This window comes from Anthonomus grandis, chromosome 4 (assembly GCF_022605725.1).
Source record: "Anthonomus grandis grandis chromosome 4, icAntGran1.3, whole genome shotgun sequence".
Classification (NCBI taxonomy): Eukaryota; Metazoa; Arthropoda; class Insecta; order Coleoptera; family Curculionidae; genus Anthonomus; species Anthonomus grandis.
The window spans coordinates 20,531,823-20,553,924 of record NC_065549.1 but is presented as its reverse complement, the minus strand read 5'-3'; the positions used below and the strand labels follow the sequence as shown (position 1 = coordinate 20,553,924).

General features: G+C 29.7%; 1 protein-coding gene across 1 annotated transcript in view; it reads right to left on the bottom strand.

Moving 5' to 3' along the window:
* Window positions 1–17,910, bottom strand: part of LOC126735702 (protein jagged-1b) — a 196,801-nt gene extending 178,891 nt beyond the window's left edge. The window contains exon 1 of the mRNA XM_050439771.1: window positions 17,400–17,910. Coding sequence (XP_050295728.1) covers window positions 17,400–17,492 — 93 coding nt within the window. The 5' untranslated portion in view covers window positions 17,493–17,910. The remainder of the gene's footprint in view (window positions 1–17,399) is intronic.
* Window positions 17,911–22,102: the final 4,192 nt, after the last annotated feature.

The following is a 22,102-nucleotide window of genomic DNA, read 5'->3' as shown; positions in this document are numbered from 1 at the left end:
ATTTTAATATATTCAATTTCATTATTTTTATATGCAATATAATATCGTTATAAAATTTATAGTATTTTAAATATGAGGTACAGTTTAACTTTACAAGGTTTTGAATATTTTTAATATTATTTATGGGAAAATAAAATAACTAATCATAACAATTTATTACTAACATTAATGTAGAAAGCGTAAAACATCACCAAAATTATTATCGTTATAGGTAATGTTTAAGTGATATCAAAGGAATAAAGCTATATAAATTCAAAAAGACTGTTAAAACTTGAAGTTTCTGCGATAAGGATCGACAAGTTTATCAAACTCTTATTTCTCTAATTCCAAAGTTATTAAGTTTGCTCATCAAAATAATGAGATTAACCAGATCTTCACACCATTAATGACTAAAATCAAAGAACAGGTGTGAAAAATTTTCATTATCTAAATTTTTTTGTTTTAAGGTATATTACAATAATGATACTTAGAAATTGAGATCTTTTTAAAATCGATATTATAATTATATATAAATAAGTACATCATCCAGTTCCTCAGCAACAGAAGTCAAGAATAAATTAGATAATAAATAAGGTATTCGACATAACACAATTCGAATTAACAGTTCTGCAATCTCTTCTTTAAACATTCTTTGGTCTAGTTTAAACCACTCAATAAATACTAAGTAGGTATTTTAGAATAAAACTGATGTAACAGTCTTTTTTAATATTTTTACAAACATTTTTAAAAGTCAATTTTGGAAGGTCTAGGGTTTTTGTTACAATCGCATAATTTTTTTTTCAGATATTACTGCTAAGATCTCTAGTTTTAATAAAGTAGATATATCGAAAAAACTATGAAAAATTTACCGACAGATAAGTTAAAGATAAGGGAGTTGTGCAATCTATCAAATGTCACTTTTTTTCCGAAATTGTCGTTTCCAGCGATTTCTTATATTAATATTTTTGATCAAATAATTGTGTGATCCAAAATAATGGCAAGCCTGCTATTGCCTTCTAGCAGGAACGACTATAAAGAAGTATGAATTTTCCACGAAAAAAATACAATTTTTCGCACTTTATGTTTATGCTAATACGGAACTTGAAATAAATATTGAAAACCTCAATTTTATGTATAATAGATTTACATTAGGTTTGGACCGCAATTATGAACGAAACGGTTATTAAAGACAACTCTCCTAGGGTTTCTAAAAGAATAGATTCGATTCACTTATTGATGACTAATTTTTTGAAATTAATTTTAAACTCGGCATTATATTGATTCTAAATCTTATTTCGCGGTTTCTTTTTTATAAAAGATTAATCGTATACTTAGAGTCACGTACTGATTTTTCTTTCGTTTCCTTGTATCTTGCTGAATGGTATGAAATAAAAGGATCCGTAAGTAGAATGAGTCAGTCTTATAATTTAGTTTTATTGGGTTCTTAAACTTAAAGTTTAAGCTAATTTTTTTACATTTATCTTATACCTTTACACTCAACACCAGTGGCTTAAATTATACACCAATTAAGAAAGCTGTTTACTTCTAATTCCTAAATTATAAGGTTGGGCTTAATTAATGATTCCACGCCAATTATCATAACAATTAAGTGAGTTAACCAGGCGGTGTCTGAATTTTTCTAATTTAATTCGGTATTGTTGGAGCAGCAATTTTGCGTTCATAATATGATATTCAATGGGCATAGGAGAATTTTTCCACGTACGGCGTGTAGTTGTTCCGTTCAATCGGTCATTAAACGTTCATACATGAATAAAAAATAATGTGGTAGATTTGTATATTACAAAATTTTAAACTTGTATTTGGTATAAAGAGAGAATGAAATGCTACAATCAATTTCTTACATACATTGATTTCCGTAGACAAGACCTTCATTGGCCGGGCCGGCCGGTACGTTGTACTATAATCTCATATTACTGTATTTTTTAATTTACCCTATAAACCTGTTTTAATACTTGGAATGCTAATACTACTAAAGAGAATTTTTTTGTGATTTTTAGGTTTATTTACTCGCATTTGCTTTGGTATATTGTACTTAAAATATCTCGATGTCAGTAAAATTATTATATATGTATGTCCCATGCAGATCATGAAAAAATCATATTTTTTTTAAACGAAGATTTTTATTATTAAATTTGGGTTATAATTTCGTATAGAAGATGATCAACCTTTGTACTTGCATAATATTTGTCAAATAATAATAACCATAAGTACAAACATTGAATTAAAAACTATGCGCTTCAAGTATTATTTAAATAGAAGTACGTATTTTTATATTATATTTTTATCTTATCGTAGTTAGAATTAAAAATATAGGTAAGCTTATTTAGCCTGTTTGCATAATATTTGTATGCAAATATTTTAGTCTGAACTTTACACCAATATCTTAACTATCAAACTTTTTTAATAATAAGCTAACGGCAGTCATTATTTTTATTAACATAAATATTCAAAAATAAAGCAGTTATTTAAGTAGCCAGTTTAAAAGACGACTGTGACCTACCAATAGCTCAAATTTCTTCGACATCATGGTTCACTTGATCAAAAGCCTTTAAAAAATCGGTACATAGTGCAGGCTCCTGACAACATATTATATACAGACTGTATATAGTGGCCCAGCACTACCCTGCATAAACAAAATAAAAAACTCGTTAAGGCGTAAAGCTAAAAGGACTACGCCCTGAAAAACGTTCATTTGTAGGTGGAGAAGGTACCTTATAACCTCTTACCTATGTATGAAAAATGATTCATGAATTGTAAGAAAACTATTTACGTCATGTAAGTTTCTCAAGGCAAGTTAAGTGCCTTAGAACTAAAACAGGTAAGAACCGTTCTGAATGAAATTTCAATTTAAAAAGATTAGGCAAGGAAGAATAAGGACAGGAAAAGGTTAATTACTCATCACTAGTTAATAGTTATAGCTTATTAGATTGATAGAAAACCAAATTTAGGTCTGAGATATTAAAAATTGTATCGATATGATATATTAAAAAGTAAAATACAATATTTCCATCAGGCAATTATAAAACTTGATTCTATCGAATATTGAATATGTCTAGAAAAAAAAAGAAGTCATTTAATTAGAATGAATTTATTTAACGTTTCGATAAATATTTATTTGCGATAATTGCAAAATTTCAATAAAATTTTGTAATATTTAAAAATTAGTACTTAACATGTCTGGTGCATGGTCAGAGGTACCGTACCATTGTATAATTTCTTCGATTATATGAGGCTTCTGGCCACCTACAAGGCGGTTTATTACACTTTTACTTATCACAAGTACAAAATGGAAAGAATTTTGTACCTTTGATAAATTGTACTAAAAACGTGTTGGTCCATCGTCCATTATCATAATAGAATTTCTGTTTAATATACGTAAAAGTGTCCTATGCGAAATGAAAATAAAGAGATAAATATTAATCGCAAGTCTTTTTTATTTTAGGTCAAAGTAATAGAACAATAAAATTATCTTTTCTTTTTTAAATTTTGGGTAAAACGCACAAATTGGAAAAATATTAATAAAAGAATTATACAAATTGGCCATAGAAAAGCTTCACCAAAATTGATTAAAAAATACAAGTTTCAGTCATATCTATTGGAAAATGGCCTGATATTATTTTGCAACTCCGGCATTCAACTTTACGCTAAAATATACAGTAAGGACGCACAAGTTCGAATAAATTCATTTAAAATTCAGGGATGTGTTAAAAAAAACCAATTTTTTTGATGATGAATTCATGTGAACCCAAAATAAGCAACGACTATCAACTTCAATTTTTTAAATAAAAACATCTATTTTTTATTCCATTTTTGAATTCTGCATAGAATTTTAAGTATATTTTGTATAGCATCTTATACCTAATACTAATATTATTAATAAATTTGCAACTGTTTGGGCCATTTGAGCATATTCAAATATGTTTTTTCATAGTTTTTTAACAGGTATATTTGATTGTTTGACACCTTGTCACTATTTAATCGCATGGGAACTGTATGTATTACTTTACGTAAATGTTAGAAAGTGTCAAGTGCAGTTGCAAAGTTTAAAAGTATGGCGCGTTTAACTGAAAAACAAAGAATTGAAATTTTGATGATGGTAGGATATGGCGACAAAACTCGTACACAGGGCGAAGTTTGCGATCTGTTTAACAATAAGTACCTAGAGACGCCTATTACACCTTCGGTAGTGCGCAAAATTGAAAAGAAATTTAGAGATTTTGGTCATGTTAGAGACAAATATAACCTGGACCGTCCGACGCTTCCAAAAAACAGATAATTAGATAATTTACATGAAAATCCACATAAATCAACTCGACAAGTTGCTGCAGATCAGTCGGTTAGTAAATCATGTGTTGTAAAATATTTGCATAGAAATAAATGGTATCCATATAAATAATTTAGGAGCTTATTGAAAATGATGCGAAATAATGATGAATAAATGTAATGCAAACCCACAATTTTTAAGTAGGATTGGCTTTTACAACAAGGCAAGTTTTTTTTTTAAATGGTTCTGTAAATAGGCAAAATTTTCAGTATTGGGCACCCGAAAATCCACACGTCAATTGTGGGTCCCTATTTTATTGAGGGCGCACTTACCTCTGAAAAATATTTAGAGTTGTTTCAAAATCAGATAGTACCTAGTTTAATTGCACTTTATAGTGAAAACCCATTTATAACGGCAGATTCGATATTATTCCAACAGGATGGCGCTCCCCCACACTATTCGCGAACAGCACGAGATTACCTTACCAACATTTTCCCAGATAGATGGATTGGAAGGGAGGGTTTTATTAAATAGCCAGCAAGGTCGCCAGATTCAACCCCATTAGATTTTTATCCATAGGGTTATCTAAAATCTAAAGTTTATTTTGATAAACCTGAAAGTTAAGAAGAATTAAAAAATAGAATTAGAGCCGAAATACAATAAATACGGCCTCAAACAATAAGTAAAGTATTACATAAATTTCAATATCGACTTGGTTACTGTCAGGAAGTTAATGGTCAACAATTTGAACATATTTTATTTTTTTTTGTTTTGTTTTTTTTATAAACTGTTCCAAAGATTCATGGTTATTTATAAACAATTTAATCGCAAATTTCTTAATAAATATTGAGGTAAGGTATAGGACATGGTTTACAAAATATACTTAAACTTTTATACAGAATTAAAAAATAAAATAAAAAATGGACGTTTCTATTTAAAAAAATTAAATTGATAGTCATAGCTCATTTTTGGTACACTCTGTATACATGAATTCATTATTAAAAAAATTGCGACACAAAACAAAAATTTACGTGTCAAAGCGTTTTTTTTTTTCGAACTTATCCCTGAATTTTAAATGAATTTGTTCCAACTTGCCCGTCCTCACTGTATATAGTAGTTTTTTTTGGTAACTTTAGAGGGCCTAAAATTAATTTTTATCTAGTATATCGGGTATTTGACATTATATTGATTGATTGATGAGGCCATAAGGGATAATTATATTATATTAGTTTGTATTTATGAGTAAAATGCGAATATAGGATAATCTGTTTTTAGTTTTCTATTCATTTCATATTTTTTTACTTTAAATATAGGCAAAAACAGTGTTAAAGGTTGGTTTTAATTAACTTCCTATTATGTGGGTGTTGATAAGCTTGTTGGTTAGGTCAAGGCTAAAAATACTCATAAATTAATTTTAATATATGATAATGATTTAGTTATAAACTTTAACTAGGCAATTATAATATTCCAATATAGATCTAATTAAATAAAGAGATAAAAGATATTAAAAGGTAAAAATAATAACTTGATTAAAAAACTAAAAGTGCGCAAACTCTTTCAATCAATTTTTAAACAAACTTTATCCCGGGGTACCTCTAGAAAGAACCCGACAAAAACCTATTGGTCGATGTTTCTCGTGAAATTCAAGATAATAGGTGTGTTATTAAATGAGCCGACTATGTAATTGGCAGAAAATAAAACGAGTGTGCGAAATAACATGGTCTGTGCGAACTTTACGAAGCAAAAGCACAAGAGTTTTCAAGTTGCCGGGGCCGGGTTTTAATACTCGTAGATAAAGTAGCTACGAAGAAAATTACCGATGCCCAGACCATGAAAGACAATTTATTTCTTACCACGTTATTTGTTTTCCTTTGTTAATAAAAAGCTTTTATTTAAAAAAAAAGACTTAAAAAATCAAAGAAAATTTTCTTTATTTGTCTTAAATATTAATGCATTATTAAGAAAAACTCTTGGCATAACTTAAATGGATATTATTTTCATTTTATAGTCTTGCTTAAAATAATTTATAAATATTAAAACAAACCTGCGTTTGGCGAGTAGGAAGATTTTTTTAAACTATATACTTATAAATATAGATTAATTTGGCCAAATCATGTAATAATTTTAACTTTTATTGTCTTACATTTGCAACAAAATCGTAGAACCATTAGGAAGTAAAAAAATATCCAAATATATAGACCATATAAATTCCACCAAGTTAAACGAGAAATCAAATAAAAAGAGATTGTAAAGTTTATGGAGGATTTAGCAAATCGGTGTGAAGAGAAACCATCAACTCTAGTCAAATAATATGGTCGGTTTCGTTCAACATTTACTGCCGGTTCAGGTGAACGTCTTCATATGAATTACAAAGCCCGCATTGTGGAAAAAATTAGGCTTAATATAACGGTGTCATAGTAGAACTAATATCATATAATGATGTAAGCGTTTGTAATTTAAGTTGTTTGAAGATTTTAATATGAAATTCATTCTAATAAAATTGCTTAAATAAAAAATAATACAATTAATTTACTAGGTGTAAAGAAGTTTTAAAGTTTTTACTTAGTTATTCCTAAGGGAGTTTTAAACGAGTCTTCATAAATGATAAGTGCCTTATTTTAATAATAAAGAACAATAATATCTTAGAATTCACGTTGATATCCCTCTTCTTCCTTTAAATTGATTATAATCAGAGCTTCAACTCCCTCAATAAAGATTAAGAGAAAAAACTAAGACACTTTATTGCAATACACTTTACTGCAAGACCTCCATACTGTCATTAAACCAAACATCGAAATATAACCAAGAATAAGAACATTAGTTTCAACAATTGTATGAGCACCGAATACGTTAAAATAAAGAGTTTTTTTTAAAAAAGACGATAACCAGAAAATAGAAAAAAGTATATTGAAAATAACATACAAATTATAAATTTTAGGCTGAATTCAAGTAAAGATAATTGATGACTATGGCTCGAAGTCCCTAAAGAGACATGTAGACTTATATTCTAGCATATTCTAGCATTATAACGTTTTGTGGTCAAAAATAGCTTAGATAAAAAAAGATAGTTTTTCAAAAATTCTTACAGTTGGTTTTTAGGTTAGGAGAGGATAGTCAAAATAATTTGTTGACAGTTTCTTATCTTCATATTATAGTATGTCAACAAGGATAATTTACATCTAGATCAGAAATTATTAAAAGTACCTTAGAGTTAAAATAAGTTAAGGTAAAATTCTTTAAATATTGGTCTTTTATTTGCCAAAAATTAATTTCAAGTAATAACGTGAATTAAAATTCTTAAAAAATTAGTAAAAAGTAGTTAAAATACTTAAGCTAACATTATACTTGCAAATTATTTAATTCATACTGAAGCTTAAACAACTTACAGTAAAAAGTAAGAAGTGACCAGAAGAGAAACACTCACATATCTTATTATTATATGTGATGATTATACAGAGTGGTTCAGAACTATGGGATCAAAGTTCTGGGGGTTGTTCAGTGCAACAGAAGAATCTATTTGAGTATAGGAACCCATGTCCGGAAATGCGTCACTACGCCACTACGGCCCTAAGACGCGTTAAAATTTACAAAAAAAACATTAATTACGTAAATAGGATCAGCTGCATTTATTTTTACCTTTTGTACATGATACGATAACAACAATTGTTTAAAATCAACGCTTATTAATGTCAATTCTCAATGTCATTTTTAAAAATGTTATACCTTACAATTTTTAAGCATTTATTGCTAATGGAAAACTTTACCAATCAAGAATTGGCGGCTGTACATCCAAACTGCTCATTTATGAGATAAGATTTTATGCTAACAAAACACAAACTAAACTTTTCAAAACTGTAGGCATTATATTATTAATCAAGATTTTCGCCTAAATTAAAAATAAGCCTTAAGAAAATATGTCCAAAAATGTGGAAAAATGGAGAAAAAATAAGAAATATGATATAAGGGTCTGGACAGATTAAAGCTGCAGTGTTTTAGAAATACTGTTAGCCCAGGACCCTTATTCAAGTTTACAGACAGTCACATGTAGTTTAGGGATGTGAGTAATGTTCGAGTCTAACTTATGGTTAGGCTAGATTAGTGAGATGAACTATATTATAGAGGAATAGTCTGCAAACATGGAGCAACTTAAATGGTTAAAATACTTTAGTTCATAAGAAAGCTGTTTTTTTGCACTGTAAAATTTAAGTTAAAAAAATACCATTTAGTAGGAAAATATTAATAGATATGTAATAAGATAAGCATTTAAATATTTAATTATTTTTTTACATTGAAACTTGACCTTTAAAACACCTACAAAATTCCAAAATTGGTACATTTCCCATTAACCATTTAATAGCTTTTTGACCTTTTCAGCATCTGTTATAATTTATAATCCCTACTGAAACCGATAAAATAATTTCTCCATTTTATTACCCTATAATTACCCAAGCCCGAACTAAAACAGAACCATCAATTCATTTTCATATTTCGATCGTAAATCTTGAGCTTCCTTGCCTTAGTTCTAAATTAAAATATTTTAATGAATGAATTTTTAAGCAGGAAATCTTTCAATACCGAATGCCTCGTTATATATGCACATCAAAATATTGTAGATTTTTGATAAATATTTTAAATTTTATATTAAAAGGTGACCACCATGCGTCAAAACACAAAGTAAACACATTAATAAAATAGTCCCCACCTATAGGTCTTTAACATTATCTTGCTTTGACACTAGAAAGTGATGTTTTATGACACTATAATCAATTGTGTACATGATATAAAATTTTTATAACTCCACAGCCGTGATTGCACTTCACACCTCGTAGTATAAATAAATAACCATTATTATAATGGAACAGGTTTAAAAGAAAAAGTGTCGGTTGAAAACTTTATTAGTATTATCAATTTGTTATTTGAATCATTACGATTTAGTTACTTTGTAACTGATTTGTTGATTCAATAAATCTTTTTTTAGTTTACATAATATCTTTATAAAATTTTGTAAGTTTATGTAAGGAATAAGAACAATTTTAATTATTAACCTAGAACCGGAATTATATGTAAATTTAATAGTTAGTTATTTCTATTTTAACATTTACAGTAAGGATTCCAATGAATTTTGATAGAATCAAATATATCATCTTATAAGAAAATCGTACATAAAGAAGATATTTGATAATCCTAACTCTTGAAACGAAGTTTTGATGAATATTTCTATAAGAATCTAGGTGCAGACTGAAAACAGTTACACAGAAGATTCGCTGCTCTCCTAAGAACTGCTGATGTTGATCTCTTAGAAATAAAAATATTAGAATTTATTACACCGTCTGGGCCACGTCATAGCAACCACCAAAGACTTGCCAGTATATCGTTAAATAGTATAGTTCCTAGGATGTTGCTGATTTTGAAATAAAAAGCCCCAGATACTTTCAATTAGTTTGCAGAAAAGATTGTTATCTCTCAATAGACTTATCCAAACATCCAGAATTACTCAGCCCTCTAAAGCAAATACTCGAAAAAATGCATAAGTGTACGGTGATCCAGAGTATCGTGGATAACAAAAACTTTAAATTGTAATGACATTTTACAATATTTACGTATATATTAATTATACTATACCAGTCTACCATATCAACATCAACACATCTAAAATATAATTAAATTCACATAGAAAACAAGAATACAAATGAAATGAAATCTTTATTTTTTTATTTTGAAAATTTTTTATTTCTTAAGGTTGAACATCAAAAACGATCGAGTATAATGAGTTAATTATTGTTAAAACACCTAAGTTGATTCTACCAAGGTGATATATATTCTTTAATAGTACGCTATTAAAGAATGTGATAAAAACCTCTATATTCTTGCATCAATGATTAAACCTAAAAATTTATACTCTTTCCTTATCACTCAATAGAAATTCTTTATTAATATAGCTTACATGAAATATAAAATTTTAGACCAGCAATGGTAAAAAACTAGCCAGTTGGTGTTACACCATTGTAGCAGCCACCTCGTTATAAGAATATTTATTGCTAAAATATAAATTCTTAGTACACAGTCGGACTACTAGAAATATATAGGAGTATTTCGTAGATACACACACAACTTGAACTCTAGGCTTCTCATACTTTACTGTGGTAATCCATAGAATCACCACAAAACAATTATAAGACGCTTACCTCATTTCATCAAAATTTATTTATGGATGATTACTGCTATTAAACTGATCTAAACCTTTGTACCATCAAAAATTTATGTAGAGAACACTTTATTCATTTACTTCATATATATTATTACTAACTATTTAATAATTTATGACTATAGTGGAATTCAGATATTGATTTGAACGATAATGGATGATTTTCAAAAAAGGATATCATAATTTAGATAGATTAATTATAATTTAAATAGAATAGAATGTGTAGGGTTAATAATAAAAACACACCCTAAGCGTTTAGCCTACCACGGGCACTTTCCAAAGGGTAAATTTCTAAAGATTAACTCTTAAACATCTTGCAATGAATCATCTTAAGGTTTTCTTCTGTTTTAATAAGAAGTAGCAACAATTTTACCCTAAATATAAAATCTGAATTATAACATTTGCTTTACCATATTTCGGGGATAAAACAAAACAAAGGTAAGAACACAAAGTCACAGTCTCATCAAATCCATATAATTTTTTCAAATCTACATGTATTTCGCTCCAATCGGAGCATCATGAGGCCCAAAAAATACATTAAGATATTTTTCACAAAAAGAACGCTTATAAATTATGATAAAACTCATTACCTAGACCTACACAAATCACATTACAACTAACAACAACTGGTGCAGGTTGGCTGCAGGGTCCAGCTCGCCTGGATACCTGGCCACGCAGGCCATGCAGGTAATGAGGAAGCGGACTCTCTTGCCAGACTGGGATCCGCGAATGTGCTGATGGGGCCGGAACCCATAGTTGGTATCGCCAAATGCGTTGCAGTCGCGTCAATGAAGGGTCTGCTGGACAAATGGACCCATCGAAGATGGACTGAGTCTCCTGGTATGAGACAGGCCAAAGCGCACATAGGTGAGCCCTCTGCCTGTCTCACCAAAAATCTACTACGCCTAAAAAGACGCGAAATTCGACTAGTGACAGGTCTTTTAACCGGTCACTGGCACTTAAGAAGCCATCTCCATACAATCGGTATTGCGGACAACCCGGAATGCCGATGGTGCTGTGAGGAGGATGAAACCGTTAACCATGTAGTCGGGGAGTGCTCAGCACTCACGCGCGCCAGATTCAACTACTTGGGTAACACTTTCAGTGTACCGAGTGACTTTAAGTCCTTCAGACCAGAGAGCCTTATCGGTTTCTCTAAGGCCGTTGGGCTCTGGTAACCCCCGGTGGGGCATGACGAGTCCATTAGGAGACCTATATGCATAACTGGCTTGGCAGCCCACTGTTTCGACAATTCAATTCAATTCAATTCAACTAACAACAAAAGGAAAGCTAGGTTAAGTTAACAATTCCCACCATAGATAAAAATGTATGCTTAAAAAATAAAAAAGTAAAAATGTAAAATGTCACCAGTGGGGAACGATCCGGCAACCTTTAGATTCATAGGCGCGCGTCTAACCCATAGGCCACCAAGTAACATAACCAAACATGGGGAAAAATCCGAACTATATTAATAAGTGTGAATATAAGTAAACAATCTTAACAATAAAAACCAAAAATATATAAAATCGAAAAGGAAAAGACTTTTTAAATTCTTTGAGAGAGGTTGTTATAAATGAGATGAGGTTCAAACGTGAAAATATCGTTCACACACATAAGGACAGGGCTCTTCTTAGCTTTAGTTATTTCCATTCTTTCCAACAAGTCCAGTTTTTTGCCTTTTGAGCACTCATGCAAAATATCCGCTCCCTGAGTTAAAGAAAAACCATGTGAGGAGGCCAATAAATGATTAGCAAACGCCGATTTAGTTTCAACCATGTCAGTATCCCTGTACCCGTCCACCAAACTTGTATGTTCCTTTATTCTGGTGGAAATTTTTCTCCCCGATTGCCCTATGTAAATGGCATTACAGTCATTACATCTTAATGAATATACCCCTGATTTTGAAAAGAAATATGCCTTATCTATTGTACTAACTAGCTGCCTTTTTAAACTGTTTGTAGTTTTAAAAGCAATTGTGGGATTTGTAGACTTGAAAAACTTTATAAGCTGAAAAGAAATAGTACCAATAAATGACATTGATCTAAAAAGGTGACTATTTTCATTATTAAGATGGATTAAGTTGTAAGTGAGCTTATATTTATTATAGAATTTAGAATAAAGGCGATTAATTATATCAAGTGGAAAATCATTATTAAAAGCAATATGTTTAATTATATTTAGTTCATCAAGGAAAGCTTTTCTAGAAAGGAGGATGTTGAAAAGGGAATTAAAAGAGGCAAATTTGTAGGAATAAGGGGAGTTTGAGGAGTATTGGATGACATTGTCCGTAGTGTTGGGTTTGCGGTAAATCTCAAATTCAAGTTTGTTGGTATTTTTTGAAACAAGCATATCAAGAAGACTTTTTTAAAAAACCTGTTGTTGAAAACGAAAAAATTCTGATCAAGTACTAGCTTGAGGAAAAAAAATACATTACTGCAAAAAATACATACTGCATACCAGAGGGTTCAAAACTAATTTCTCTGGACGTTAAGAACTTATTTCCAAGAAACCTGGTAATTGCCTTGATCTAGTCAGGTCCCTTTTGCTTAAGTCACCGCTTGACAGATTTATTGTTGATGATCTTTTAACACTCCTCAAGCTACTCCACTAGACACGCTCACCCCGTAATTACTAATTTTAATGTGTTATAGACACCTAAATTTGCCTCAGAATTTAATTTTAACGTTATTGAAGTGACTTATTGCAATGAAGTAATATTTAATTAACCATATTGCAATAAATACAACCCTATAAAACCTTTTAACCAAAAAAAGCTAACGTTCTTAAAACTATAAAATAACATTAAAATTACATAACTAGGTAACATACTAATATAATTTATTTTGTAGGTATCTCACAATAAAGCTTTTCCCTATAACCATGTTAACTAAGTACCATTCTAGCAATTTATCATGAACAGGTCACCAGTTTTGCCAACCTCCGAAGACAATGCAAAATGCATCATTATCGTCATCTCCGTAACGAACTAAAGAGCAAAGACTCGACGACAATGTAGAAAGTTTAAAAGACAAACAACAATCTTTCATGCGGCGGGTTTTCTGAGATCTTCTGGGTATTGTTTTGGCATTTCCGGAGTAATGCCATGCTGGACATACAAATTAAACGACTTTGTTTTTCACCAGGGGCGGACCAAACACATCGTATTTAAAAATTAAATTCTATTAAGTGGTCATATAGGAAAGACAAATTATTGTAGAGCTGCGATAAATTTTTTTGGTTACATTGACCAAATCTAGTACATAAAAACATCCTTAATTTAAAAAGCGAGAAACTCATATGAATCACCAAAACACGTATGGCCATAAGTATTCTTCGTGGTTGCACAAATTCTTTTTTCTATATGCAGCAGGTAGTACTTTTTAAGGATTTGCTAGAAACTAGAGAAAATTTTGTGTCTAAGAATATAATCTCGTCATTTTTGGAGAATCATTATAAAAATTTTATGACATACTATTTATTATTGAGGTGATAAAATAAAAAACCCAAAGTATTATATTTTAAATCCATAACCCTAAATAAAAAAATACTAAAGGTTTTTAGTAATATTGAGAAATATAGTTGCTACCCCACTGCTCAGTCTTGTCTAAAAAAAAACAATTCTTGAACAAAATAAGGAAGATCTCGAATGTTATCAGCCACGTCGAATCTCAGGATGCCATTGTTTTACTCTTTTAGAATTAATGCTCACAATATTCCTGTCATCTTTCAGTCCATCAATGAGACCAGACGGTTTGAGTAATCACGGTTTTGAAGTACAATTTTTATGAGCTTTTGTCGTGTATAGTATTGCTAGCTTTGTAACGAAAGTACCTATGAGGGCGGAGGTTAATTAGATATTTTAAATAAAACATATTTTTCGTTTATTCTGAATCTCAATGCATTAATACAATTTTGAATATCTTTTCATTATACTTTTCGACCTAATTTATCCCAGCTATGTATACTTTTAATGATATTGATTATCCTTCTTTTGATCATAACATCTCAAAAAATAATCCTAGCCTTATGAACTCTGTAGTTGATAGTTAATTTAAGCTATGCAATAGTTCCTTCAATTTAAATAGTTGTTATTATCTCCAGTTTTGTCTTTCACCAGTAATATGCATCTATCATAAATTTTATGTATACTCGGGCTTATATTTAAATTAAATTTAAAATGCCTTTGTAATTTTCTGTAGTTTTCCAATATTTTTACCTCTAAGAATTCTATTCTCAAATTAACTTCTTCTGTAGAGATATTGATATATTTACATATTTTTTTCTGGATTACGACTTTTCATGACAAGTTTATTCATTTTGTTAAAGCTTTATTTATAGTTTTTTAATTAATTTTTTTCTCACGGCATATTGGAAAGCAGAATCTTACTCCTCTTACTCACTTCCTTCTATCCTACCTTTTCAAATATATGGTGCCAAAGAAGAACTTTAATCTTTCAAAATTTCCACAATCGATCAAAATAATCAATTTTATTTTTATATTTGTAGTTTTTCAATATTAACACGAGAGTGACATAAGTATCTATGTTTTTTTCGTTCTAAGACACCATAGGGCTAACATAGGTTGGCTGTTTTGAACCGGATATCTTTAATTTATTACAATCGTTTATATGTATGTACACTAATATATGCAACTAATTACCGCAATGATGCTATTTTTATATTTTAGATAATAATTTATCATAAACAAGTTTTTCCTAACCTAAAGCAGGTTTTTAGGATATTACCAGAACGAAAATAAGTTGACAAGATATTCATTTTAATTACTTCCTTTTTCCTTTGCTTCAATGAAATTAGTTTTTTTAAACTGCACTTAATCACTATCGTCGTCTTGACATATCACTTATTATTATTCAGTTTACTAATTATTAAAAATGCAATTTGTATTGTTTCGTAATAATGCATTACATATGTCCTCATTTATAAGTTTATAAACGCGTGAATTTTTAAATTACTTGTACTCTTGATTGTTTACAAAAATTAATTATTTATAGAAATTTTTTTATAGCATATAAAAATCAAGTTTTATTTCGGAGCTTATGCTCATAAAAAGATCATAAAATATTTAATGATAAAGAGTGCATAACTTATTCGAATATGATTACTTTTTTCTTAAATATTATAAAATGTAGTACATAAATTTAATTATTACATTGAGTGCAATATTGTACTTTATTTTGTGCTTTTGTTTATTTGATTAAATTAATTTTGATACTTTCAAACTTTTATTTTCCTCTTTTAAGTTAAACACGTAGGTGTGTTTATGATATCTCGAAAACTAATTATTAATTTATATTTATCCAAGTTATCTAAGTATCCTTAGTTACTTTAGATCCCTAATAACCCTATTGCGGCATCCTTGATAACCCAAACAAATATTAAGTTTTTTAAATATATTAAAATTTAGAAAAGATTTTCTTAAAAATCTTACTATATCTTATTGGTGCTAGTTAAAAAAATACAGCTGACCAATTACACAAACAGATGAATACATTGCTGATCCATTAAAGTAACAAAAAAAAACTAAAATTAGAAGAAACACGGATTGTTTTTTTAGACTCTATGGAATAGAAAATGGATATACAAGAATTTATATTATTCATTTATACTCGACTTTATATTATAAACTCAATAAATATACTATATGTGTGACAGGTGCTTAATGTAAAGTACTTATAACGGTACGTCTTATAAAAGCTACGATAGTTTTTAAAGATCTAAAAGCATCTTTCCGAGGCCACTAAGCATAAAATATTTGGTAATGCTCAGATAATTTATCATCTAACTATACGATTTTTGAGAACATGCAATTATTTTTCCTCACTACAGACACAATTATATTAGTAAACAATTAAGGCTGTTCATAATATAATAACATAAAAAATATTTCTATAATAAAATTAGACTATTTTTTAGGGAATCTTTGAATCCAAAAACGCCTAAAAAATCACATAAAAGTCAATTTAATTATTCATTAGAATTCGTTGGAAAGAATCCGTTGTAATAAACCTTTTAAAAACCATTATTAAAAAAACTTAAATATTAAGAATTTAAGATTATAGTAAACTCCTCAATAAAATTTATTAAACCGATTATTATGGTCATAATTCAAATATTTAATTAATAAATGCGGCCGCTGTAATAAGTGTGCCAATTTTTAGAAAATTATTTTATAATTTTTTATCTATTTTATAATACCATCCTAATATATTTCTTCAAATTGGATTGTTGTAACCCTACAAAATCATACTTAAAATAAATTGCCTAATCAGATTAATGATGACTACAAGAAAATCTGATAGATTCCCACAGAAATTATGCATTATTACAAGAAGTTTCTCATATCCTTGCATTAAGTCCTTTATTAGTTATAATAGCCCAGTGTTTTTTATATCTTTTGTTACAATTAATGTGGATTATTTGCTGATCATAAGATTTCCGTTTTTTGTTTCATTAAAATTCAAAGAATTTTAAATATTTTTGTGGATAAAAATAAATATCTAAAACATTTTTAGCATTTAATGAATCAGTAAAAGTAAAATTAAAAAAAAATATATAAGTGAAAAATTGTAATAAATAGATGTAAACATCTGAGAACCCAATCTGATATGATGAAGAAAAATTACTATATAATAAAGAAATTGAGAAAAAAGAATTATTAAAAAATATCAAGAGAAATAAGTTTTACTCTTTATACAATATACGGATACTAACTAAACTCACATCACACTGACTTTGAGAGTCAATTCGGAAACAATGATGTTCAACCATGCTAAAATTTCTAAGGTGACTTATCTTGAAATACCCTTTCTTAATCTTTAATAGTCAAAACATTATTTTTCTATATGATATAAAATATACAAATTAATATTTAATACAGGTGCATAACATGGCTTGTATAATAATCATTACCTGCAATACACTGAGCAGTAAGAAGAAGAGCAACAAAAAATATCCATGTGTCATGCTCCTACACATCAACCGCCACACTACACTGCACATCATCACTACAGAGGTCAAACATCGAGCTTTCCACCCCGAAAGTGTCACGTCCGAGTAACTACTTTACTATTTCTGTCACTATATCCAGGAAAGCTGAACACTTATATCAGTCACTATAAAGATTTAAATTTTTGGAACAGTTTAAGGCGGCATGCGCTAGGTAGCATCGAAAATTGTTATTGGGGATTGATTGTTTATATCGCTTATTAGCGGCGCGTAAAACGTCAAAAAAAATTGACGTTACGAGAAACGAAGACGTATTTTAACGGCGAGACACGACAGAGACGGCGTGCGGACAACAACTGATGACTAGCGCAGCCGCGGGCCTTCCCTCTCTTCTCCTTGAGGGGCCCCAGAATCCGCGATGGACCAATCGCGGCTTGCTCGAGGGGGCTTCTTTGTGCTCCGTAGCGAGGGGCATACCCTGGGGCTACCACTTGTTGCCTCTGCTGACTGTGGCTGTAGCTATAAGCCTTGGCTGCCGAAGGAGAAGAAGAAAAGTCGAGATTGCGGCGGCGAGCGAGAGCGGCCACGAAAGATTTTATTATTATTGTGTGCTGAAAGTCCGGGCTTTTTGATTTTAGAGAACTAAACTGGTTTATGGGTTCGAGTGGTTTGTTCTTTGACTTCTCGTTGCTGATGTTGCCTCGGGTTTCGGGTACCGGCGACGATGATGGTCTTGTAAACGTTGAAAACAGAGATTTCTGCTTCGGGCTTTTTTTTTTTATTTAATTATGTAATGCCCTTCTGTTAAGTGGCTATTTTTGGTTCCCAAAGAGGGTCATTTGCTTAATTAAAATAGTATAGTAGCGTATTATTTCTCAAAAATCTTTATCATTGTGATATCTTAGATAATATTTAAGATTTAAATTTGAATTTATACACATTGCACCTTATATGGAATTATGTTATTTCCATATTTTTTTATCATATCATCGGGTTACAAGCAAAACACACTAAGTCATTTCTCTCTAATTCCTCATCTCTATATTTAACTTATTTTCTTTATGGTAGAATCTGCCAAACCAATTAAGAATTTTTAAATATTTATTTTAAAATAATAATAAAAAAAGGCCATGATAAGACAATTTATACGATATGCCTTTGTTAAAATCTTTTTGCTAAAAGCTTATGTTATATTATTCAAAAGTACTTTTTTAGCTTTTTGACATAATGTAGCAATGTACTGCAATGCTTGATATAAGGATTTAATGATATATTATTCTTTAAGTATTTCTAAAATATATATTGTTGGGATTCATTCCTAATAATAAATAGTTAACTATTTATTGGATATTACCTAACCAATAAATATTATAGTTAGAAAATACTTATATACTTATATGAAAAGAAGAAAATAATGTTACTTATTTAGAAGAGCTATGAATAATACCTTACCTTTAGCAAACCTAAAGCCTTTTCTGGTCCATTTTAATTTTCTGATTCTAAGTGCCATAATATAGAAACTCTGCTATAAAACAGTATTCGAATACTGAACGAACGAAGAAATATTTACATCATCTGCAAATATTAGAAATTTGCAATGCCTTATACAGGCGATAGGTGGAAAAGATTAGTCGTCAATGACCGCTTTGAGGTAATTCTGAGAGAACTTCAATGATTTTATAGATTGTTCCATACCATTTAACCAATTGTATTTGATTTGCAATGAACCTAAACAGTCAATTAAAATCTGGACTATCTACACCAAGCTTCCCTAATTGATAATAAGTTTAAATATATAGAGTTAAACTGTCTACCGCCCTCCATGTCATCCCTGGTACTTTCTACTATCTAGAAAACCAGATTCGCTTAAATGGATCTGCGTCCCAAAACGAATATCGTTCTTTATAATCACATATTTTCATAATGATATTACTTTGCAGTTTGAAAATTATCGTTATGATTGGCTGCATAAGGCTTTAATCTAGTTTCTCAGATCAAAAAAGTTATATATATCACGTTTTCTGTTTCTTGCGATGGGTTCTGACTCGTACAATATTACCCTAAAATGGGAACTAGAATTAAAAACTCAGAATCCACCCATGCTGCGTAGAGTTTGTCATTATAGTTAAGTCAACTGGATATATTTAAAAGAGTTCTTCTCTTCGTTTCCTTGGAATGATGTATGTTTCCGGACCAACGATTCTTTAGCATATGTGACTGAGATTTCAGAGGTGATTTTGGCAGGTACGGAGGCTTATTTTTCTAGCATCTTGAGAAGCCTTTTAGGCAGCAAACCGTAGTTAAATAAAAATTTTCACAAAGGCAGTCTAAAATAAAAATGCTGCTTATCGCAAATGGCGCTGCAAAAGTCCTGCAAATGATGTCAACTTTATTGCCTTGCGAAATGGGTGCAACCAAACAATCGATATATGCAAAGAAAAATATAATGAGAGAGTGAAGAACAACTTCTCAATTGCCCAAATGGATCAATATTGTTCTGGTCTATAGCAAAGGTAGTTTTTTAAGGTTTCTTTAGGTCAAAAATTTTACGATTGACTAGGGAAGACAGTTCGATTGCAATGACTGCAATGAAAAAGGCAGACTTGCTAGGATGTTTGCACTAAACTCTACCGTGACCAATAAGACAAAACACCACCGACTTTGCCGAGACTGACTGATGTACATCAGGTAAAAGAAGCCTTTCTTGATCTCTGAACCATCTAAATCACTTTTGAAATACATATTTTTACGCGCGGCAGAGACCGTCCCTTTATTGGGGTGACGCCAAAAGTTAGTTCGAACCGTTCGGGTAACTGCACGAAACGCACATAGCTGGCATTTCTGTTAGTCGTTTTTGAGTTATTGGAGAGTATGTTTTGTTTTATTTCAATTGAGTTGATGGTGATATATTAAATCAGATTTTTTTACTAATTTGTAAAAGTTTTCCAAATATTCAGCCATACTTTTAGTGATTTATAGTCTATGGAGGATATCAAAAAAAATGTTTTTATGAAATCTAGAATTAGTGTTGCTTCATTATTTTTTAGTTCAAAACACAACTTCGAAAAAGAAATGCTGAAATTATGTGCTGTTTTATTGTTTAATCTCACTAAGATGATGATACCTTATCTTTGAATCAATTTTAGTGGTTAGACTGCAAGTTTAACCAATTTCCATGATCTTTTTTTTTAAATTCTCTTTCTTTTCGATTCGATCGAAGTTTTTTCTACTACTGAAGACAATATAAAAAAAAATAAAAATTTCAAATTCTTTTAAAAATTTCAATTTTATTTTTTTACGCACTAGTGTGTAATGTACACACTAGTGCGTAAAAAAATGTCATATATTTAAGAACATAGCAGAATGTCAAAAAATTCCGAATACCATAAGAAGGCTCCTAAGTATGCCAGTCAACAACACGATTTTACACACTATTACTTTCTTATGCATTGATGTCTGAAATATAGGTTCTATTGAAAATATATTAGGGTGACAATCAGAAACTCACTTAGTACTAAAAATAAGTGTGTAAAACTAGCGTCCACATAAATCGATCAGGATCAGACTGTAGTTTGATACAAATTATTATGAAAAGATATTGACTTTTTAAAATTTATAATTTTAAGAATCTACTATTGAAGTTACAATTCTGAAACGATATAAGAATTTTACAGTTTTATATTTTAAAGCTTAAAAATTTTATCAATGTTCAAGCTAGTTCCTGCGATATTTTTTAAATTTTCCTTTCGCTTGACCAATATCATTTTCACAATTCAAACTGTATATCGTAGAAGTTTATAAAACGAAATTTTCTTTTTGGCCTAATTTATGTGAAAAAAAATTTAATGTAAATAATACATTAATAATATTTAATCGTGGTAGATTAGTTGGGTGCAGTACACGTTAAAATATTTTTAAAGTCAAATAAGGATTTGAATAATACTTTAACAAACATCTTCGGAATTTTAAAATAAAATTATTACATATTATTATCATTATTATACTATATATTACAAATTCTCATCAACTTAGAATTAAAATAAGAAACACTTGAGGAATATTTTTATATTTATTATGTCTGTTAGATTAGTTACAAATAAGTTTGGTGGTTCAAAACATTCTAGAATAAACAACTTCATCTTCTTGTGTCACTTTCTTTATATATATTAAATAATAAAGTAACCATTAAATCCCAAAATAGCTATATAAAAATACTTAAATTTAATTTTAAAGACAATAGAGTCTCCTAATAACGAGAATAACTTATCGAAAGTACCCACTCCGTACTCTTAATTTCTATTTAATGTAAATTTGTAAATGTTTTTTGAACGAACGTGCTTTATGTGTCAATTTCAGGCATTGTCTTATTTTGGTTTTTTGTAAAAACATGTGCATTGTTTGGTGCATAAAAAATCATTCGACATGTTTCAAAATATGTATTTTATGAAGACGTTATTGAATTTTATTTAGTAACATTACAAATAAACTAAGCATAACTGTATATGCTCTTTCAGATCGCCTTATTTTGATAATATAATGCTATTAGTAGTAGCAATACTCTACTTTTTCATTTTAATCCAAGAGTATCAATTACCATTCTATTTCTTATTGATATGGCTTTAAATTAAGTCAAAATATATACTTGACTTCCTTTCTAGTAATCTACG